Source organism: Drosophila santomea, chromosome X (assembly GCF_016746245.2).
Source record: "Drosophila santomea strain STO CAGO 1482 chromosome X, Prin_Dsan_1.1, whole genome shotgun sequence".
Lineage (NCBI taxonomy): Eukaryota > Metazoa > Arthropoda > Insecta > Diptera > Drosophilidae > Drosophila > Drosophila santomea.
The window spans coordinates 3,956,645-3,980,749 of NC_053021.2; the positions used below are offsets into that span (position 1 = coordinate 3,956,645).

At 41.1% G+C, this 24,105-nt stretch overlaps 1 protein-coding gene and 1 long non-coding RNA gene across 6 annotated transcripts; both read right to left on the reverse strand.

Moving 5' to 3' along the window:
* Window positions 1-775: 775 nt before the first annotated feature.
* LOC120456165 lies at window positions 776-1,973 on the reverse strand. Its single transcript, XR_005616818.2, has 2 exons — window positions 1,108-1,973; window positions 776-982 (listed from the first exon to the last, which is right to left on the reverse strand). It is a non-coding gene; the product is annotated as an uncharacterized LOC120456165 (long non-coding RNA).
* Window positions 1,974-2,359: 386 nt separating this feature from the next.
* On the reverse strand, window positions 2,360-23,959 carry LOC120456683. Of its 5 annotated transcripts, none has more exons than XM_039643641.2 (9): window positions 23,856-23,959; window positions 22,938-23,094; window positions 8,604-9,003; window positions 6,958-7,130; window positions 5,877-5,993; window positions 5,502-5,804; window positions 5,142-5,377; window positions 4,697-4,900; window positions 2,360-4,634 (listed from the first exon to the last, which is right to left on the reverse strand). In XM_039643641.2, exons 3-9 carry the CDS (start codon window positions 8,813-8,815, stop codon window positions 4,206-4,208), a joined length of 1,674 nt encoding a protein of 557 aa, XP_039499575.1. In that variant the 5' UTR covers window positions 8,816-9,003; window positions 22,938-23,094; window positions 23,856-23,959; the 3' UTR covers window positions 2,360-4,205. The 5 variants fall into 5 exon arrangements, with proteins under 5 accessions (XP_039499575.1, XP_039499577.1, XP_039499576.1 ...); XM_039643643.2 differs by having other exon boundaries at window positions 22,938-23,127; window positions 23,856-23,953; XM_039643642.2 differs by having other exon boundaries at window positions 22,938-23,137; window positions 23,856-23,948.
* Between the last annotated feature and the right edge of the window lie 146 nt (window positions 23,960-24,105).

The window sequence follows — 24,105 nt, forward strand, 5'->3', positions numbered from 1 at the left end:
ATATTAGCCTATATTTTATATTTTTGCTTAATAGTGTGCTAAAAGTACCGAAAAAAAGGCAACGAAAATTAGCTGGCACACACATACTAGCACACACACACACACACACAAGGGCATCAAGAAATTGGCAAATACTATAGAATGAAAAGCAAACACTGAGAGCAACTCCAATGATTAAACGGTTTGTCAGTTTTGGTTCCTTTTTTCGTACCTCTTTCCCGCTTTTCCACCTCCCATATGGCCATCCCTTTCTAAAGGATCTCGCATGTGTGCGTGTGTATGTCGGTGTTTGTGTGCAACTAGTTTGAGCAGCTTGTTTATCTAGTTGTACATTTATTTGGCTAACTGCCTTCAACCGCAAAATGTTTTTGTGCCCGTTTTTCTCCCTTTAGAATCCCATCTTGTGCCAGCTATCTCGCTCGCACTCGGTCATGCTGTCTCGCTCGACCAAAAATTTTACGAGGCTCAATTGTAGCATATTTGAATTTGCACAGTTTTATGGCCTCCGATTTGCCCAAAAATAGCAATAAAAAACGCCTGGGAAAACTAAATAAATAAATAAATACAAATTGCTTAAAATAAATAACACGCAAATAAACATTTAGGGAAAAGTAGAATAAAGATTAATTGAACTAAATTAAGTTTTTGTGTAAGTTTAAAGCAGAAAATCATCTGCATTGTTTTACTTCACAACCTAGTTTATTACAACATAGAAATATTCAAAACCTGTGTGATTTCTGTCTTTCGAATATTTAAATTCGGCAAAAATCGAACATTTCACTGAAGAATTTTATTATTTTCATCATAAGTGTGACACGTAAATAAAACAAACTCGCTATCTTCTTGTTGCAATCAATTTGCGTTTAATTTCTGATACTTCCCACTTGCCATGTACATCCATTTAAAGATTGCAGCTACAAACTACTGAATCCGAAAATTGTTTTTTGTAACAACTTTTTGACTGTCGCTGCCGGCTGCATGGCTGCAAAAAAAAATAATAAAAATGGTCATGATACTTTATAATGTTATTCTGTTGCTGCTGTTGCTGCCACTTTTCTTGTTTTTGCAATGGCATTATCCGACTTTCGCTTTGTCACGAGTGCTTACATTTTTTCTACTGTTCCCCTGTTTTTTTTGCTACCCGATTCCGCGTTGCTTTTGTGTCACTGCGAATGTTTTGCATGCTTTACTATTTTTTGGGTTGCGCCAGCAAAAATAATTGTAAACTGAACAAATTATTTGAATTTTCCCTACATGCCTACTAGTTGCCTTTAATGAGTTTACAAAATAGGAAATTCTCGAGTACAAGTACACATTTCTGTGAATTTCCTGATTTTAGCATCATATCAATGATCGGCTTACAAATAATTTTCTTGGAAAGATTACACCACTTTAAATTACTATACAAATATTTTGGAATGACAATGCAATATGAATTCTTCGACTAGGGTACTCGTAATTCGTTTCATTCTGCTAACGGCCTTCGTGCCTATTTTTTCTTTGCCTTCACTTAATATTTTTTACCATTGGATGGGTTGTCCTTGCACCTACGTACATACATATATGTAAATAAATGGATGCATTTCACTGAGCGCCCCCAAAAGTATGTTATGCCTGGTGCATTCCACATTTTCACAATTCCAAAAAGGACGAAAAAGCGCCGCCGCCCATTCGATTTTTATATGCCGTTTTCAATAAACAGACGCCGCTTGGCGAGCTTTTTATTCTGCGTTTTGTCTGCTTTTCCTGCTTTTCCTGCTTTTCCTGCTTTTCTCGTCCTGCGGCAGGCGTTCAAAAACAATCAAATATGGAAATTTCTCGGACCCCAATCGCCATACAGCAACCAGTATCCAGTATTCAATATCCAGTTTTCAGTAGTAGCCAGTATCCGAAGCTGGCAACTGGGCCACACATAATGCACATATGTGTCCACAGCGATGTTGTCCTTGTCGCTGCCACATCCGTCTGCCATATCATCCTATATGCCCATATTGACCCCACCCCCCCCCCCAAAAAATGTCTCCCCCCTCGATTTGACTGCATATTTTTGGCGTGTAAAAAAAAGAAAGGGGGAGAGGAGGAAGAGGGGGGAGTTGGTTGGTGGCGCACAGATAACTATTTTCGATTGCGCATTTCAGTGCGTTGAGGCGGAAATATTTCAATTGTGGAGCTGACTTGTAATTTTTCATGCACTCTAGTTGTGGCAGGCGGCCACAATGTGGGTGGTGAAATCAGCTGTTACACTTTCATAATATACTCCCCCACAACCCACCCAACCCCCCACCACCCCTTCCCGATTTTTCGGTCCATTTCAATGGCCTGATGATGGCCGAATAAAATGATAGAGGAAAAGACGTAAACGAGTCGATTAGATTAGAATAGAATGGCAGTCTTTAACTTGCTTAAATTGGTGAAAATGTGAGAGTCCCAAATAGTCTCAAATATGTTCCTCAATTTGTCCTATTCATTTTCATAGCAACGTATTGCATTTCCCACTTACTGCACATTTAATAAAGAGTTCTTTCTAAGCTTGTTATTGCAAAAGTGCTCTCAATTTCTTAACAACAAATGCCATTGCTCTGTATCAATACACCTTACATAGGCGACTAAAATAGTAGCAGTTAAAAACTTATGCTAAAGTTCAATATAAATATGTATCAAGATGGCATGAAAGTTGACAAAAACGATTGCAAACTAATAGCTAAGATAAACCTTTTTTCGGAAATGAAATGTGGTATTTTGCTAGGTAAAACCTATTTGCGTGGCCACTGCTGTACATGTGTAGATGGAAATAGAGCAATGCAGTAAACCGCAAATGTTTGTTACTCCATTACGTTTGTGTGTGTGGCTTTCCGTGTGTGGATGGGTTAGATTTCGCTTTTCCACATTTTCTCCCCTTCTAAATTTATTGCCGGCATTCCGAAAAAGATTTTCACTTGTATTTTAGCGTTCGCCATCGATGGCCAACTACCAACGACTAGCAACTACCAACTTCCAACGAACCAATTATCCTGGAAAGGTGGGCGGTTTGAGGTTGACATGGAAGATTCCCCACTGCCCCACTTCTGCACTTCTCCACTGCCCAAACACGGCACCTTCAATTATCGGCTTAGTTGGATCTGCAGTTTCAGCAGTTCGATTGCAGCAGCTGTTCGCATTGCATTTTGGGCCTGCGAACAGCAAACAGGAAGTGGGGAAACCAGAAATCGGGAACCGGGAACCGGAAACTGTGAACTGGAAATGGGCAAGAACCTGGTTTTAGGCTGGCATTCAATTAGGTATCGGTCAGCCCAATTCAACTGCTAACTGGCAACTGGAGATTTGGCAATGGCGATTGCAATGGCGATTGCAGCTGCCCATTGTCAACACTTTAATTATGGCAACAACAACAGGTAAAGGGACATCTGTGCGCGAGATTCTGACCTTGTTTTTTCATCGTTGCAAGCAGTTGGTTAAGCTTGTGGTTTAAGATATATATACATATATATTTGATTAGCTAGTTAATGTATTTAAACACAACTGCCTTTAATTTACGGCCCAAAGAATGCTGCAACATAGTATTGAAACCCTAAGCTGATGGGAATGCAACCATTCGAGCTTTACATTCAGAAGGTCCTGTTCCTGTCTTCCTCCCCTTTTCATTTTGACTTATTTTGCTGGCCGCAGTCTCGCAGGATATGCCAACTGTGGACTAGTGCATAGTGGATATTTGGCGGTTTGCTGGGCAGCAAGTTAATATGCATTGCTGGTGGGTTGCGTTACTCATACGCCCAGTGGGACAGGTGCGAATAGCAAAACTCTCAATGGGCCTTTGTTAATTTGTGTGTGTGTGTATTTTGCGTGTATTTGATTTGATGCGTTTAGTACTTAGGACAACAATTACGTTTAGGTTAACTAGCATAAATCTATAATCATCACATTATGGCACAATGTATGTTATGTAGTATATATGTATATATATATATATATATAAAGAAAGAGAGAGATTGAGATATACATAGATATCGATTGATATAACAAATGAAATTTTCTGCTAATCGCACGCTTGAATTGAATCACTTTTGATCATGTCACTTGTGATTCCGTGTGATTTGCTGGCAAATTTAAAGCCCTCTTCTCGTCTCGAGAAATTACGTGACATGTGCTATCATCACTGTCATCCCATGGAGTTGAACCATTAAATATAAAATTTGTATATTATATCTTCACGCTATCAGGCGACCTGTATTTCGATTTCGACGACTTCCGGCTCCGCCAAAATTGCTGCCATAATGATCGCCATTTATTTGGGTCAGTGTAGTCGTCGTGTGCGGCACATAGAGACTCGTATTATTGCGGGCATGTCGACGTCTATAGCGATATCCGGTTATCAGTTCTCGCACCGTCTTTCGGTACTTATCCGAGAGCACACAGTATAGGAAAAAATTGGAGGCCGCGTGCAGGGAGGCCAGCAGATTACACACATTTCCCGCCACCACCTGTGTGCCAACTTGAATTTCCATGTACTGATTGACAATCAAATAGATCGCCCAAGGCAGCTGGCAAACTATGAACATTAACACCACCGCTATGAGTGTGATCGTCACGCGATTTTCCTGCGATACGCTGCCTTTTAATCCAGAATTTGATTTGCGCTGTGTGGATTTGAAATGACATATAATATTATTGTAAAACACTGTGCTTTCGTATAACTCACTTTTGTGCGCCTTATGCTGCTGGCATTGGTGAGGTCACCCCGCAGATTCTTGGAGCGATGCACCAGCAGAATGAGAAAGGAGTTGAAGGTGGCCAGTAGGAGTAGGGGAAAGACCACGAAGACCAGCAGTGTGAACAGGTTCCACAGATAGCTATATAGCTCATCATAGCCCAGTTCCGACAGGCCATGGTTATAGAAAGTCACCTAGAATGCAAACATACATGCGTTTCCATTAATAACAACAAAGCAAAACTTAAGCAAAGACGAGCACCCAAGTGACCAAAGTAAAAGCAGGCAAACTCAAAGCACAGATATCATTTTAAGTTATTGCCAAATTTATCATAGTCATGGCACTTCAACACCCCTCGTGATTTTCAGTGGTGAACCATTTTCTCATGGCTTTGCACCAGGGAAATCTCCGCTTTTCCCAGCACATTTTACTCACATTTTGACAGTATTCCGTTACATTAAATGCGAATGCATCCGTATTGTTGATGTTGTGGCTCTCAGCGCTGCGCTTGCGACGCTGCAACAATTGCAGCAAACTCTCCGTGACCCCTGACCCCTGCTGGTCCTGCTCCTGGTCCTTATCCTGCTCCTCCAGCTCCAGCGTTTTTCTCAGTGTGGGCAGCGTCACAAATCCAGACGACTGCCGCTGACGGCGATGTCCTGGAATGTTCTCTAGTGTAGGGAAAAGTTATAAAAGACCATTCAATAGGGTTCTGCGGGCACTGATAAAGCTGTCGAACTTCTGGATCCATTCGATTTTTTCGAGTGTACGCTATGCGATGCCCTCGTCACTCACCTGGCTCTCCATCACCACTGCCACCGCCACTGCCCCAGTCGATGAGCAGATTAGACGACGAGCCGGCCGTCGTGGTGGCGTCCTGCGTGGTGGAGTCCTGCGATTGCCAAATGGTCGCCGGCGTGGGCAGCGGGGGCGTGACCAGTGGGGGCGTTGCTGCCACAGGGGGCGGCGGCGTGGGCGAGATGTTGGCCACCGTTTGGTTGCACGGCTGGTAGGCGTCATCAATCTGCCTCGTACCTATCGTAATTGTGTGCTCGAATGCCGTCGAGAGTGTGGACAGCAAACAGAAGATGGTCACGGCTTACAGCAAAGCAAAATAGATACATCAAATATATATGTATATGTATGCCATTGTTTTTGAGCCTAACTCACCTGCTATCACCTTTTTGGCCAGCGATTCCGTGCAGAATGTTTGCCTCTTGAGCGGATAGCGTATCGCAATGAATCGCTCGATGGTGAAGCACACGGCTATGTAAATTGAGATGTAACCTGTTTTCAAAAAAAAAACAGTGAATGAGTACAATACAGAGGCAATCAGTGAGATGCACTGCAAATATTTTTGGCTAAACTTCCAATCTGATTCGTTCAGTCCACATACTTAAACATATATATATGTATATATAGATTCTTAAGGAAAATGTATAAAATCATTGAATCGAAATGAAGCCTAAATTGCGTTAGACAAACGCATTTTTTCGCGTGTACTCTGGAATTATAAATAAACGCAGGTCCATTGTTAATCCCACAAACCACACATTTTTGAACCCACACCAATTTATTCGCTGCGCAGCCTGTCAATTTATTCAAAACGCGGCGCACTCTAAGCAATTCACGTCCGTGCTGCGCTGATGAGGTTGCTGGAGGGGATTGGAGGGGGTGGGAAAGCGGAAAATGGTTCGGAAAAACGCTATCGCATGGCAGTGAGCCTCAGCTGACCGCTGGCATTTCGCAGAAAGCGCTGCTTACTATACCTCGTAAATTGGCAGAGCTCAATGAAATTGATGCACAACAGCAGCATCAGCCGCAGGTGCAATTCGAATTGATGGGCCCATCGCAGGAATCCATGGATACGGGGAATATGGGGAATAAGGGGGAATGGGGGGGGGGGCATCCAGCAGAAGCTAAACCGGGAACTGGGGAATTTATGGAATCCACACCATTCCACTTAGTGCTCTCCAAACGTTGCATTCGGTCTTTTTACCCCCGGCAGCAATTGTTTTCGCCACATGAAATGTACGCCTTTCCTAGAAAAGTTTGCCTCCCCTGGTGTTAAATATCTACACCCTTTTCGTGCACATTTAACTTTAAAAGCATAGTTATATCCTTCGGTGTAAATTCGAGTTACTTTCGGTCTTTCAACTTATTGTTGTATACTTTTGTGCATCTGCAAGGACGACTTCCGTTTCCTTCCGTTTCTTGAGCGCTTTTTAATCATAAATCTACTAGTACTCACCGAAACTGTCGCACAGCCAGACGAAGTAGCCATAGAGCTGCCAGTAAAGCTTGAAGTGGTACTTGGGATAGTCGTAGTGCTGCAGTGACAGGATCAACTGGCAGGTCAGGTAGGCGATATCCGTGATGGCCAGCGCCGTTAGATATATGTTTGTGGTGCATCTCATGCGCTTTCTGAAAACAAAATAATGGCAAACATCAGGATTAGCAGAAAGAATGGCAAATGGTGTTTATTCTGTTGTTGGGCCGCATTCGCCGCCATTTGGAAATCAGGCCAAACCATTTCGGTGGACAATGCAAAACGCTGCCAAGTGCAACACGAATTGAAATAGCAAATTGCCAGAAAGCCAAACGGTGCACTGCGAAAGCGGGTGGCGGAAAATTCGGGAGGGTGGGGGGGGGGGGGGGATGGGGTGGCCTTGGGCATTTTCCGAAATGCGCACAAATGTCGGCACAGTCATAAAGCCAAAAGATGAAGAATAAAAACTAACTGTTAGCATTTAGTTTGCTTCCTGGCAACGCCCGCAGCTCAGATAGTTAAATTTTCTATATTTCCCGCAAAACAAAATAAAGTAATGCAAATATTTAATTAAAGCCCCATTCACGCCGTCAACGTTCTATGCGAAAATTTATAAATATGGATATCAAATAATTCATAAGAAAGAGCAATTAATCTTTAATATTTAATACATTTTGTTTTGTGAAAAAAAATTAATTTGGCAAACTTTGAGAGGGGGATTTTTGCAAATTTGCTGAAAACACTGTTTACGTTTTCCCAGCTTTTCCGGGAATTGGACATATGGTGTCATAGCAGTCAGCCTGCCGCACAGAGCACTTGCAACTGTCGCATATTTTCCGCCAGCCATAAAAGACACACTCACACACTTTCGCCTATCTGTGTGCAGCTGTGTGCGTTTTTGCATTTGGCACATAAAATGGCTCTTATTGTTTCAGTTACTGTTATTGTTGTTGCACTTGTATAGTTGTTGTTGCTGTTGCTGTTATTATTGTGTTGTTGGCCGTGTGGAAATGATTTTAAAGTGCAGCGGTGGCTACAATTAAATGTCGTGTTTAATGCGCTGCGTACCTGCTCGCTGCTTCATCCATGTTCCACTTATTTCACACACCCACACACACACACAAAACTACATGCAGTTGGGTGCACAGAGAGAAAATCACGCAACTCAGCTGGCATTTAATATGCAAAATTGCAACCCATTGTAAGTGGAAGACAAGTAACTTGCAGTTCCAAATGTAATGAATGCACAAGGCTCATATTTGACGTGCATTGCATACTTTTCAGCGCTTAACCAAAAGCAGGAAAGTCCGATTAAAGGCTTTTGTATGCCTAATCACTTAACGTTCTCCGTCAGTTGGCAGCTTAAACTTCTTTGAAACGCCATCGCCATCGCCATCAAAGCAAGTAGTTGATATTTAATTCGAAAATCTGTTGCATGCATAAAATAGCAGTGCCTAAAGGCCACCCCCTCGCCATTGCCCAAAATCGGCTGGGCAACAACAAGCCAGCAAAAATAACCACCGAAATGGATGGGGCGGGGTTGCGCAGGGGTAGCGAGGGGTAGCGAGGGGTAGCGAGGGGTAGCGAGGGGTAGCGAGGGGTACGAGGGGGGATACAAGTGCACTTACCGCGTCAAAACATAAATGCTCACTGAATTTCCCAATAGTCCAATAACAAAAACGCACGGCACCAAAATGCGTTGGACAACATGCCGCACTTCCGCCATATCCGCATCCGAAAACATTTCGCCAACAGTTGCGTTTGCCTCGGCCAGCGTCGCAGTCGCTGTCGACGTCGCAGTCGCAGTCACAGTCGCAGTCGACGTCGAGGACATTGTCATGACTGCCACCACGCCTCCTCAACCGCCACCGCCTCCGCCTGCTGTTCGCCGCCTATCCTGGCCACTTGAGTTTGGCCCGTATCGGTTTGCGTTCACCCGATTTTCCGTATCTCCACTCGATTCCGATTGCTATTGCAATTGCACTTTTGTCAGCAGCGAAAACACACACACGCCCACTGCCACGCCCACTGGAAAAATGTGAAAGAATACAGTAGTTGTGTTAGCTATGTATGTATGTATGTATATATACGAATACGACGCTATGGAACTAATCTACTTAGTGCGAGTTTTTGTGGTGAATGTTATTGCCAACTCTTTTACAAAATAAATCACTTGATAAGGTGTCGCAAAGTATGCAATGAAATAAGCCAAATGGTTTGCGACTCCGAACGCCAAACAGAATGTTGCATACATATCAGTTGGGATTTGTGTTTAAGCTAAATATTAATCAGATTGCAGCTATTACACAATTGCACTTTGAGGTCCAAATGAAATATATAAGAAGGAAACAAGAGGAAAATCAACACTCTGCAGCGTTATAATTTCTCACGCTAATCAATTGATATCCTTCCGTTCCTTGCGTTTGTAGCGTTTCTTGGGTTTCTTGGGTTTCTTGGGTTTCTTGGGTTTCGACAGCACCGAATGATTTATGGCCAACTCGGATTGGCATTGATATTGGCCAACAATCGGACAGATACAGATAGCATTTGGCCAGCAGCAAAAGAGAAGGGCGTTGCGATAGTGGGAGGATATGGCCTGCAGCTCTGTCTTCCAGCTGTTTGTTGCAGATTTCTTCAGCAACCACCACTCGGATATTTGCCTCGAATTACATTTTCCACACTCACACACACACACACAGAACCCGCATAGAAAGTTTACTTATTTATTTGGTTTTCAATTTTGGGGCAATTTCGGGGCTTTTTCGCATTTTCGCTCATTTCTTTTGTTTCAGTTCGCAACAAGCTCGTGGCAAGCATTTCTCGATTTTGCAACGATTTTTTCCACGCTTTTTTACCACCCACTTACAAGCTGGGCAGACAAATTGCGCGTAAAATAAAACTGGAATTGCAATTGCAGCGGGGGCAACTACAAAAAACATAAGCAACGAGAATCGAGCAAAATGGGCAAAAATGGTCAAAATAGAAAATCGCAAATAGACAAAAGGAGAGCAAGGAATTGGAAAGCGTTTTAAAAACAATAAAAGTGGCAAATTCACAGTCAAGTTGCCGCCCCTCGAAATTCGCAAATATTGCACGTACGTGAGTGAAAACAAAAACCGAAAACCCCAAAAACCGAAAAACGATATTCGTTGCATTAAGCGAACTTGGGAAAAGCAAACAAAACAACAAAAATGCTTTTATTTCCGCTAGCCACATCTGATGACATTTGAGAGGTTCCCAAAAAACAAAAAAAAAAGGTGGGACAAAATGTACCCATTAATTGATTACAAAAAAAACAGACACACACACATTAGCTTGCTGTGGGACTTCTGACAGTTTTCTCTTGGCAAAAGTGTTTTTTAAATCCTTAAAATAAAATTAGCTCTCTGTTTTCCAAAACCGCAACCTGAAACGATGCAAGCAGCATAGGGAAAAACTATAACTTCGATATCGAACTGGATCTGCATTCTATATTAGAAACATTTTAGCAGTGCAGTGCAGCTGCACTCTGAAATAGAAGAGAGCTGTAAGGTCCTGCCTCAGTTATCAATGAATGAATATGGAAATGGTTGAATGAATGCCGGAATGAATGGGCATGAATAAATGAATAGATGGCTAGCTGACTAGCTGCCTGACTGAATAATTGAATGAATGAATGAATGCGTGAATGAACGGCGCCTGGAAGGAAAATGGCGAAATATGGCTAAAATGCCGCTGAGTGGAACGGAATGGAATAAAACAGGCCCATCTTCATTTTTTTCCTTTTTTTGCATTTTCCTACTTATTAGTAGTTGTTGTTGTTGTGGCAGCCGCAGGCAAGCAAAGACTTTTTGTTGTCTGTTTTGTCGTTCTTGTTGGCGGTTTCTATACACATCTCTCTTTTAGGCAAAAGAATTATTTTCATTTTTGGCCTAAGCAAATCAAGGGGTATGTGATTATTATTATATAATAATTATCAACATTTTTTCATTTTTTTTTTATTTATAATACACTTGTAGTAAAAAACCTATTCAAGACATTCCCAATTGCAAACACAAATATTACGTATACGCAATGTAGTTAGTATGAAATAAATGATGGAAATGTATGTTTTTTACAGGGTATAACCCAAGTATAACCAAAGTATCCTTTTGGTCTATAAACACATTTCTGTATATGTGTCATTTGGGCAGACACAACAAAAGATGCCTAAATTAGCACACATACCAGCTCACACACACACCTGGGCGGTTGACAGTTCCGAAAAAAGCGAAGAAGAATTCTCCAGATTTTCCCCACCCTTCGCTACCAGGCCGCGTTCCAGTTTTGGTTTTTTTTTTTACAGTTCGGCCAGATGCAACAAAAAATTCTTACATTCCTCTGAGTTTTTTTTTTGGGTTTTTTGCTCCCCTTGCATAATTAGTGAGTGGCTCAGTGGGTACAAAAAATAAAAATAATAATAATAGCAACAAGAGAAGCTTGGGCAAGTCAAGTGGCTGTGTGCCATTTTCTCAGCACCTGCAAAAAAATGTGCGCCTTGCTCCTAATTGGCAGTCAACTACAAAGAAAATGGGGAAAATGGGGAAAACGGCTTTAAAGCCAGACTCAAGGAGGCAGTCGGGAAAAAAGCGTCGGGAGAGAAAAGAGAAGAAAGCAAAGCCCGCGGCTGCGTTTTCCCTGATTAGGATAAGTTGCATTTAAGCAACATTTAAAATTAACTTTAAATTGAAAACCAGACAGAGCGAAGGCGCACACACAATAGCCTAAGAGGACTACACTGAAAGACCACATTAGACCAGAAATTCTAAATTTTATTCGCAAGAATAAAAATTCAAGAATGATCTATCTAACTATTTACAAGTACAGAAGCTTAAACAACCTGATCCGCTGTAAGTTCAGTCGTCCCAATTTTTTTTTGCCGTGTAGAGCCTGAAGCGCTCGCCAACAACCCACTGACCACATAAATCCACGAGGGCCGAGTCAACGCTTTTTGAGTTTTGTTTATCGCCGACTGTCTTGCCAGCCCGGCCGCACTTCATCTCCTTAACCCCAGTGCATTTTGTTTACCCAGAACCAGCAGCGGCAACAAGATAAAGTCAAATAGTTACAACAGCATCATGACAAGGCAGCCCCAGTCACTCGCATTGGAGTTGGCAAGAAGTGGGAGCTGGAGGAGGCTAGAGTCACATAAAGAGTCAGTCAGTCAGTCAGTGAGTCAGCCAGTGAGTCAGTCGGCAATTCCATCAGGTTGCCCTAGGTCCGAGTTTCGGAGTCAGCAACCAAGGCATCCATTGCAGCCTTTGTGGCAAAACAAACAGGAGCTCGCAGCTCGGCGGCCAGGGGCGGGAAGGTGGAGTCCTGCTTGGGGGGGAAGGGGTCGGCAGCTCCGACAGCTCCTTCTTTCACTTGAAAACTACAACAACGAGTGCGCTAAACTATACTACTACCGACTTTGTGGCATTGAGAACGTCGGCAAAAAGAAGAGAAACACAGATGGCCCCGCTCATAAAGGTACACGCCACGAGTTACCCTGTAATTTAAGCAACCGCATGTGTTAATGCATAGCTAGGAGGTTAATTAACTAGTATATATAAGAAAAATAAAACAAATCTATAGAAATAAATAGCAAATCTATAGAAAAAATGAAGCTAGTTTAAAGGCATAGTGAAAATGGCAAAATGCAAGCAGATGATGTCCTAGCAGCGATACCTCTTGGAAAAGTGCCGGGAAAAACACTGGGCAAGTACAGTTTCCCTCAGGTATTTTTGCATTTGATTTCAAGTTCTGTCTCGTCGCAGCCGGACTTTTGTGGTGAGCGTGAAAATGGGGTAAAGAATCTGTCCAGGACTCCGCAGGACACGGTGACCAGAAGGGATTCGGATACGGATACGGATACGGATCGGGATAGGGACAGGGACAGAGATGCGGATGCGGATGCTTGTCCGGACTGAGGCCAAGGTGCAGCATTGCCGTGACAGCCCATCAACTTGCATTGCTCCCCATTTCCCCAGATCCCCACCTCCTGAGCTCCCCATCACCCCATCTCCCATCGCCACACCCCAGATTTGCCAACGCAGTCTGCACTTTTTTTGATGACGCCCCGGCTTGGCAGACAAAATTGCATTTCGCTCAAGGTGTGACCAGGTCCGAGTGCAATGGCAAGTCCCCTGCCAGGCGTTTATAAATCGTGTGACAAGCATACATACACAGCAACAAACGAGGTGTAAGTATTCATGGAAGAGTGGCCTATGCTTCTAAATGATCTTATTAGAACTGATTACTTTCAAGTCACTTCTTATGCCCTACTACACAGTTTTGCTGGAGCATAGGTTCTTGATTAGCCATTTCAGTTCCGTTGATTTCTCCCGGTGTAGAAGCGTGGTGGTGGGGGGAAGCGGGGTTCAAAAGGAGGCGCTGGAATACTGCGCAAAGGACCAACGTCCATTGCCATAAAACTTAAACAAGTTATTTATGCACACGCGTTGCGTGCTTGAAGCTCGTTTTCAATTGCAGCTGGCGAATGTTTAAGAGCTGTGGAAAAGCTGTGGGGGGAATGAAAATGCGGCTGAGAGGGTGTATGGCAAGGTGCATGAAAAGTGCAAAGAGTGGGGGAAAAAGTGAGGAAAAGCGGTGCCTGCAATGGGGCCTTAAGTTATCAACATGGAATGCAATTTTCCAAACTGTCTATTTTCTATGCAAATTCGCTTGCATTTCACAACGCGCTGCGCTTTGCGCTTTTGCTCTCTATCTTCCTGCAGCCACGCCCATCACCACCCCCTTCTAGGGGTTTCAGGGGATAGGGGGGGAGGTGGTGTGGTACAGTCGGTGCAGACAGGCCATATCAGACATATCACAGAGAAAGCTGAGAGCGAAGAAAGCAGCAGCAGCAGCAGCAGCAGCAGCAGCAGCAGCGGCGGGGAAAAAAGCGTCGCACAAACATGCAAATGTGTTGCATAGTTTAGGGCGCCCTCCCACACACACACGCTGGCACTCTTCAAAAGCATCCTGTGTGTGTGTGTGTTTGTGTGGCATATTAACTTGATATATATTTAGCTGGCAAATATAATGCTTACGACAGATTCTTTTCATTGCCTGGCGAAAAATACGTTGAAACGTAATTGGAAGTAAGCAGCTCCACAAATTCACTTTCGGACATCAGAATTTTCTACTTTATGCTGCTACGAATACTTGTGATATAAAACCTACTGGGAAATTGTCTAAATTCAGAGCAGTAGCTGCCGCTGGATTTTCCAGCTTAAACAGCATTCAACACACTGGCTAATCAGTGAGCTCTTTGGGGAGAATGGCTGTTGTTGCATCATTGATGGATGCCAAAGGCATGCTTAACCCCTTGTCGCCCCCTGTCGCCGCCTGTTTTGGCCAACGCTTACGGGGCTGCCACAAAATCAAGCCGCATTGATGGAGAAAGCGCGTCAACGGCAATGAAAAACCAAATGAGCGACGCTTTGAGCGCTCCACTCGATTAACACGTTGCGCCACACAGTAGCCATCGGTTTGCTGCACGGAAGGTCCTGCGGTTGATGGATGGGGGCGGCGAAAGGCGGCACTAAACAGTGCCAAATGCTCGTACTGGCCAATGGACGCCGATGGGGGCGTAACTTTTCAGCTGGCCACGTGACTGGCGACCTCTGGCCATACACTCGCAACAAAATAGTTTGCGTTTAATTAAGCAACCGAAAGTTATTTGGGTAACTTGTTGTTCACCTTGATTGAAAAATAAATCGTTGAAAAATCATTTTTAGAGCGTGATTCGCTTGTTCAAATTTTTTAAACACCATATGTGCCGTTTGGGGCAATAATGTATAGCTATTTCCGCTCGAGTCGGGACAATTGGCGCCGCTGCTCAATTACACAGAGCAGAGATGGCGATTGAAGGTGTTTTGGCTGCCGACGCGTTGGCATCGCAGGGCGTTGAAATTTAGTGGCGTGTGAGAAGCAGAAGTAGCTGCGAATCCCTTCTGACATTGACAAATAGTGTGCGAAGTACAATGCAGGCGCACATACGCACACTCACACACACACACACACATGTCACGCACACCCACACAAAGCTCTGTAGAGGCGCTAACTGACACACGCATGCCGTGGCAAAATGTGTTGCATACTTGCGGGCGCAAATTATTGCCAGCAGGCCAGCTGCAGCTGCGACTCAGGTCTCCTGCTGCTGCTCCTGCTCCTGCTGTTGCTCCTGACTCAGCTCCTCCTCCCCGCCAGTTTGCTAATTAACAAAGCACTTTACAGCTGTCCGTAGCGCGGGCTGTGCACTTGGCAAAAACCAAACCTAAACATACCACCCCCTTTGATAAAATGCTCCTCTGGCCTGCTACTGCCTTATGTTGCATAAGAAAAACCCATTTTATGTTTAAAACGCTTCACTTTTCTCGCAGTGCACTCATGCCTTACACCTGGCCCAAAAACAACAAAACAGCAGCAGTAGACAAAGCCTTCAGGACCATCGTCTCTGCGCAAGCTTATCCCGTTTCTTGGGCCGCCTTCGTACCGCCCCAGCCACGCCCCCTTCTCACCGCCCCCTTCCCCCACCACACGGCTGCATTAATTAAATTTTATAACGCCGCCACTGCAGCTGCCTGTGTGGCAACGTTGAAACGTGGAAACACGTGACGCAGCAGAACGCGTTGCATAATTTGATGGCGCCAACGGCGAACGGCGACAACGTTTAGAATTTGTCGCCAAAAGTTCCGCTGCAACCCCGCCGGTTAATGGCATGGTGTGGCACATATAACTAAGTATTCCCACAGCCCAGTTAACCACTTCTAGCCAGGAAATATCTATATGGTTTCCAGTTAAATATAAAATCTCTTTTGGGGTAAGCAAAAAGTTGAATTCGATTTAATAGCGCAATCTGGATAATAATATGTTACATTTAATTATCAGCTTAACTTAAAAATTAACAAGCAAATTGACATGGAAGAAACACAGAGCATTTTATTTCCATGGAAAGATATAAGGTAATATTACAAATACAAATTATAGGCAAACGAATTGGGCAAAGGGCACATTAATTATGCGAAAATTCGCATAAATATAGTTCTCAGTAAAATAAGAAATTGAATATGCTGCTTAATGTTTAAAACATTTTGCTATAGGTATACACTTCGTCAGTGGGAAAATCGTAATTATATTCTGCATATAAATATCCCTGTTATCAAGTAAATTCTGCATTTTCCAATTTACCCTGCATAATTTCATTATGTAAAAACAAATTGTTCACGAATTGCCTGAAAGTTGTGAAATTGCGGATCGCCAGCTGACTTAATTCCATTAGATGCGTTATTCGCAATTATTCACAATTATTTATGTTGCCGAGTGGTTAACCAAGCGTTTATTTATTCACCATTATCTTTTATACGCTGTCAATTAATTGGCCTAAGGACTTGAGGCGTTTTGTCCGTTTTGTCCACGAAAAGAAATTAAGACCGGAATTGGAATGAAAATTTAACAATTTTGCAACTCTAATCTGCGCGGCAATAAAATGGAAATGCTGCAAAGAAAACTTTGCCACGCGACCAAGGAAAATAAAAACGAAAATAAAACGTACAAAATAGAAATAAGTGGAAAAGCGTCACGAAAATGCTCAGACAGCGAAAGCGGAAAGTGTTTATATATATATATATATATATTGTATAGTGTATATGGGTACCTCCATTGTTGCTAACTGCGCTGCGTTTATTTAGAAAGTTATTTCTCTCGCTCAGCGAAGGCAACAAAAAGTAACTAAAAATAAGCTCAGCCAAAATAAAAACATTGTTGCACATGCTCCACTCCGCACCCAAAAAAAAAGTAAACCAGAAAATATGAAAAAAAGAACTAAAACAAGCTGGCAACAATGTTGTCTGTTTTCCCAGCCGAAAGCAGTGTGGAAAAGGGGGCGAAAAAGGGGCGGGTCTGGGTGTTCTCCGCCTCATTAGCTCGGGGGATTTAGCCATGGATATGCTAAAAGGTTTTTATTATTATTTTATTCACTTTTTCGGCTGCTTCTCTCCTTTGTTTTTTATCCCCGCTGATGATTATTAATGGATTTGTGTTTGGGAAATTTTAAGTTTGTCCGTTCTTCATCACTTCGAGCAGATGACCTCCTTTACAAAACTATGAGTGACTTTTTGATTGCGAAAGGTTCGAAAAAAAAATATTCTTATTTTAGCCAAAAATCGTAATCCAATTTTCCAGCCCAAAACCTCGGTTTTTCGTCTACTATAATGTATGTATTGATCCAAATATGGAATGCAATACACCGTTGAATTCGTAAGAAAATTTCCTATAAAGTGGCATTCAAGCCTAGAAATGTTAAATTTTTACGGATTTTCGCAAAAATTGATGATGTTACCCCTTACCGAAAATGCAAAAAAATGACTAAAATTTTTGTTCCTGAAAATCAGTAAAGTAGTGAATAGGATAGTTAGAATTGTTAATTAGCTGCATAAAATAGTTATTCTTTTGTTTCTGGCAAGCTATGACTAAAATCGCTAATAAAATATTTAAATTTTGGCCAAAAATTCGTAACCCAATTTTCTGTCGAAAAATAATCAGTTTTTTGTCTACAACAACGAAAATAGTTGTCCAAACATAGAATGCCATACATCGTTGAATTTGTAAGAAAACTTCCAATAAAGTGGCATTTCAGCCTAAAAATGTAAAATTTTGACGATTTTTTGCAAAAATAGATGATGCTACCAAAAACGAAAAAAATGGCAAAAATTTGTTTCTGCGAAAATCAGTACGTAAATGATAACGATAAGTTGGCTAGTCAATTTTATGGGTGTAAAATTATATTTTTGCCAAGCTAAAGCGAAAGAACTTCATAAAACAGGAAATTGTTGCAAAGAGAGGATTTAACTGTGGAAAACAAAAGCGTTTCTGCAATATTTATTCAAATGCTTTGCAAAATTGTGTGATGCCCTTAGAGCTCGAGATTTCCAGAAATAGCTGGGAATTGTAAATAGGATTCGGTAGAAGCGCATTGTCACCACACCTGCTATTTTTCCATTTCGCAGCGCCTTTTGTTTAGTTTTACATTATTTTCTTGGACTTGGCATGTGGTCAACACACACAACACTCACAGCACACAGAATTTACCTCAATCCATTTGTAGACGCTGTTTCCATAGTACTGAATGCTATTTATTATTATTATTTAGCCATCATTTGGCTGCCAGTCTATTGGGCGTTTTGTTTATAAACAATAAGCATACAGGGCAACATTTGGTGATGTACTGCAGCTCATAAAAATGGTCAGCGAGACTCGGAGAAAAGCAACGAAACCCCAAAGAAATAATAAACAAGAATTGCAAATATTTGTAAGCTTTCATCGTGGAAAAAAAAGGTGTTGACGGAGGCAAACAGAATTAAAAACTGCGTGTATTTTTAGCGCCAGGTATTATTCGTTTTTCGATTTTCCTCTTCACGTGACATAAACGAAAATTACGTATACGCACTGGTGGCGATTTTATAATATTTAATCGCTTGAGCTTGAAATGAAATCGAATACCGAATACCGAAAAAAATGTGGTGACAATTAATTAAATACTTGGTTCACATTCTGTGTCACTGTTTCTTTTTTTTTATTTATTTTTTGCATAATTTTGCACGTTTTTACCCTTGCTTACTTTATTATGCGTAAGAGATTATAATGGCATTAATTACGTATACGCACAGGTGGACACGGCATAAGGCACGATGGTCACTTAATTAGCGTGCGTGTGTCAGCCTGTTTGTTTATGTTTAAATGTCTGACGGCTTTGGCAAACATTTTCCAACACCCATACACCCAAACGCTTATTCTGTGTTTGTTTGCCTTTTTTTATGTGCTTTTTTTCGAACAAGCAGAACGGCAGATACTCTTCTGAAGGCGGGTGAATGGGAAACATATGGCTATGCTGGGTTTTATAAATAGATTGCTTTATTTATAAGCAGTTTGCTTCTCTTTTGTGGAGTATAATGAACAACATACTTTAAAATTTAATAGTTTTATATCAAAAGCATCAAAGGTCAGCAGAAAGTCATATTAATTCCTTAAAATCCAATATGTTGGCATATATTCCCCATTAGAAGAAATCCCAATAAAAGGCAAGAAATCTGGCCCATAACTGCTTCACATTTATCAAAGAAATCGGGCCACTTTGTAATTTTATTTTGCGGCCATTCAAAGCGCACAAAGTTTTGATATTTTTGTCAGCTTGACATCTGAATTTGCATAATTAATCAATTAATGCTGCGATTTTAGAGCCTTTCATTCGGCAAATGGGGAAATTCGCGAGCGTCACGTGCATAAATTTTGCTCATGTGATTTGCGCTCGTTTCATTTTCATTTCTGAATACAATTTTTAAGCCGCGCACGTTCTGCGACATGGCTATATGAACTTATATATTTATATATGAATATATATTTTTGCATATGTACAGCTTGATGTACGTGAACATCTATTCAATAGATACTATGAATGTGTGGGCAAACGTGGCGGTTAACATTTAATTTGATATGCACTTTGTTTACCCAGCTATATGGACATGTCAATTATTTAATGCTTAACATTAAGTGCCTTATTGCATTTCAATTTTCCATTTTGCCATTTGACTCGATGCGTTTTTATCGCCGGCCATTCGATATTCAGCCAAGTTACGTGACGAGAATGCCTTGGAAACACTTAAAGTGTGCCAAAAAATTTCTAATATTCAATGTTGAATGGCCAACCCGAGACGCATCTGTAATTTTATGCTGGGCAATTTGTTTTAATGGTTTAATATTTATTTTATTAACTTGCTAATCTCATAGTGTTATCATTTGCATAAAAGTCCGATGCGATTTAATATAAATAATTTCAAAACACCTGTATCAGTTCACCTGTTTGAGTTTTGGATTTTCCAAAACAAAGGTGCTCATTAATAATTTAATTGCTGTACTGTATGCTTATATTAAATTTTAACGAGGAAAGGCATTAAATTAATGGGCCATAAATTCCAAAATTCGATTAAAAAATAAATTCAACAAAAATTTAATTGAATCAGCTGCAAATTTTATTTATTTATTTTGCAATTGAATGACGTATTTATTGACCATTAATTTGATGATTTTCCCTGCCTGCCTGCCTTTCTGCACCAATTTTTTTGTTGAGCACATAGCATAGTAGTATATAGTATTCTTCGAAACGGATCTTGCCTGTCAAAAATATAATAGATTTTTTATTGTAGCAGGTAACTGTGGCAAATTCGCTTCGGCTGAGTCACTTGCACATCACAGATATTTCTCTTTTTTGGGTTAAGAGACACGGCTGTCAGGGGTTTTAGTACTTCCTCTCGCTTTTCGGCTGTTTATTTTCGTTTTCGTTGAGGGGTTCGTCATTAGACGGCTGCTGATTGAGTGTCCACTTGCTAATGGATATGGCTTTTCCAACCCACGCACCCCCGCGCCCCCATCCCCATGCCACATGCCCCGAATGCCCCAAGCCCTCCCCGTTCTATTTCTCGCAGCCATTTTGCACATTTTGCTCAGCTTTCCTGTCATGTTCCACCTGCCAGATGAATGCATTTGATTTGATATTTTCTGTCATCTGTGCGTCGTTTGCTGCTCTTTATTTGGGTTTTCACTGCTCTGTTGTTCTTAGAATCATTAGTTTGCTGCTGGCTCAGTGACTGCGCTTCTGTATCTGTATCTTTTTGTCACGTTCGCCTCTCTATTTTCGTGATTTGGTTTTCATTTCTTGGGCCTGATGTTTCTGATGTTTCTGGCGTTTTCTTTTCTTTTTGTTGCTTTCTAGCCTGTTGTTTTTACCCATCTATTTTTGGTACGAGAGCACAACAAATGAAATAAATAATATTGTCATTCTCTAAATTGCATTTTCGCTTATTTACCACCAGTCACTATTTGCCTCAGTTTTTCCCACACATTAAAATCCACTTTTTATGGCTCTATTCGCATGTGGTCAAAATGATTCTCCTGCCTTGTGTGGTTAACTAATTGCCAGAAATGTTGTCGTTGTCATGAGATTTCAAACGGATTCGCTTTTAATTTGCATTAGTGGTTTGAAAATACGACTCTGTTTTTTCCTATGAGAAACTATAGAGATTTGATGTTTGGATTTAGTCCTTGTACAATACGAAATCATTGGATTTTCTGCCTTCCGACTTGATTTTTTGATCAATTGTGGCCAGGTTTTCAATTAAAAAGTCATAAAAACTTAATTACCAACGCTGGCCATTTTCACCAGATTTTCGTTTAATATTTACAAGAGAATCGACCTCCAAACAAAAGGCAGGCGTAAAAATTATTGATTTGCGGTGGAAATTGTTGCAGCATCCAGCAATACGTTGAATATTTTAGCTCACGATTTCTGTCCATTCCACTGGCAATTCAATTTCAATTTTCTGGCCGCCTCATTTTAATCAAATGTGCACTTGGCCGCGGAATGTTAATGCATTTCCACTTGAATTCAAAGATCTTATCTCCGTGTACCAGCGATACCAGCCAGCTGCATTCTTGGCCAAGAATTTTCAGTGGGTTAAGGGGCAGCGAAGGGGTTAAGAGAGCCGCATCGAAACAAATTCAGAAGAAAAATATTCAAACTGCTTGGCATTTGGTGACGTGCGGCGATCGCTTCCAACAGAAATAAAAATAAATAAATATAAATGTTGCGCATAAATTTCTATTTTAACTCAAGGTCGCGTCATCAGTTTGATTCTCTGCTTTTTTTCGCCCATAGGAAATCGTGCCGAAAATTATGATTTTATAAATTATGAAATTATTATGTGCAAAATTGTAGTGCGAAGATCAGAATCAGGATGTACAAAACAATATATTGACACTTCTAATTGACTTAAAGAATTAACACATTAAACCACATTAAATACCCTTGCAAGCTGAAAGAATGTTTGAAAAGAACACACTCATACATAATTCAATGTCATTTTTAGGCTTCCAAAAATCGGCTTTAAATAGCATCAAACAAAGACGCCCACTTAACACGTTTCAATTGTATAAATCAGCATTAGCTAGACTTCATCCGCACCTTGATCTACATTCCAAGATCCAAGATCCAAGATCAAACCAAAGCTGAGTGTTCTTCCGATTCTGCACCCAAAACGCATGAATAGATCTTCTTTCAGCAGAATGAATAACGCGATCTCGCGTTAGATTGTTCAATTATTCAATTGGGGACTTCGAGACGGCGGCAAACAATTTTGATTATATTTATTAGATGCTGGATTAGCTGCACAGCCTTTTTTCTTGCTCTTGTGGCAATTTCGTTGAGTATACGCCATGTATACCCGCACCCATCCAAGCTGTTTAATTTTTTCCCTCACATGTGTTTCACATTATTTTTTAGCCGAAGTAAGCGCTGCCTGACGAATTGAAAATGAACTTGAAATGAAAATGAAATGTCTTCAGATGGAATTGAAATTGAAATTGAAATTGAAATGGAAATGGAAATAGGTATGAATTGATCGGCTTTGCGGGTAGTGAGTGTGGCATCTTCTCAATTCAGTTCACCTTACCCAGTACCCAGTAGCCAGCACTTCTTGCCCGCCGTCAATGCAAATGTAGCGGAAATACTGAACAAATGCCACTCGACTTGGCCCTGGATCGTACTATATACCATATACATATACCATATACCTGCCTGTATATATGTATATACATAGTTATTCATAAATGCGGAGCACTGGGTATTCGTACATAACATAGGTTTTGTGAAATGCTCCTGAATGATCTCTCGAAAATTTGCTCAAGTATGTCACTTGAGACGCGTACAAAACAATTCAATCGATTTGAGTGTATTTGATCAGCTCTCGACTTCAGTCTCAAGCGTTATTCAAATGTGTTCGAATATTCTGCAAATTTATATCTAAGATCATGAAACGATGAGTTTCAAATTCTAGAAAAGCATGAGACTGCCTACACATTCGATGTATTCTATTTCAGGTGATTAAAGTGATGAATTCAATTTATACCTGGAATAATCGAGTTTGTTTGCCGTTTTTCGCCGTATATATATTTGCTGCTAATTTTGTTTTGGTCATGGCAGCAAAGCCATCAATTACACAGATTGCTTTTGTTTTTTATGGTCACTGAGTATTAATTAATGTTTCGCAAAGCGTTCACATACTTCTGTGGGATATCATTTGAAAATTGTCCATACTTCTGCAGTCCACTTCCATCACAATTGTCAACAATTGAGGCAAAATGGGTGGAAAAAACAAGGAAATAACGCCAACATAAATGTTTTGCACTATTTTAGGTGCCGCAAACGAAAAAGCGCGAATTTATAAATAAATAAAAGAACTTATAAAGAAGCCAAGAGCGCCGCTGGCTCTCACACATTTTTGTGTGCTAAGTATAAAAGCAGCGTGAAGCCAAACAAAATGTATAAAAAATAAAAAAAAAATAAAGAACGCGCAGAAAAAAAAAAGGAATTTAAATGAAAATTGTTTGACACCCGCCGTTGGACTTTTCTAGTTGGACTTTTCGCAGAAAATCCAAACGAAATTATGGCACAACAAAAACAGCAGCAGCAAGTGGGTGCAATAAAAAGGCATCAACGCAATTGAAATGCAAAATATTTGCATCTAAATAAAGGCTCAAAAACCGATCAAATGTGCAGTTATTATGATAAAAAAAAAAAATAAATAAACGCAATTGAATATTAAATTTGGCTGTGGCATTTGAATTGATTTCTGGCCGCCTTTTTGTCACCACGATTTAATAAGCCATTTTATTGCATTTTTGCCATTTACATTGCATGTCTGCTTTAAAAGCGCGCCTAATTTCACCAATTATTGACATTATTGACATTTAGTTTGTTTATATTTTTTGTGTATGGTGCACTCAATCAATTTCACTTCACAATATAAACCAATAAAAAAACACACCCGAAGTAAAAAAAAAAAAATAGAGATGTCAGGAAAGTGCTCGGATAGCACGTGAAGATCGGCGAAGATCAACGCCAGAGCATCGCGAGGAGACTGAATCCCCGATCGGCCATATCGACTATATTCCCCGGACGTCGGGCAGGTGTGCGAGCGAGAGGGCGAGAGCGTTCGCACAGCGCGTGCCTCTCATCTCAACTCAACTCGACCCATCACATCGCATCACAACCCATCTCATTTCATCTTATCTCAT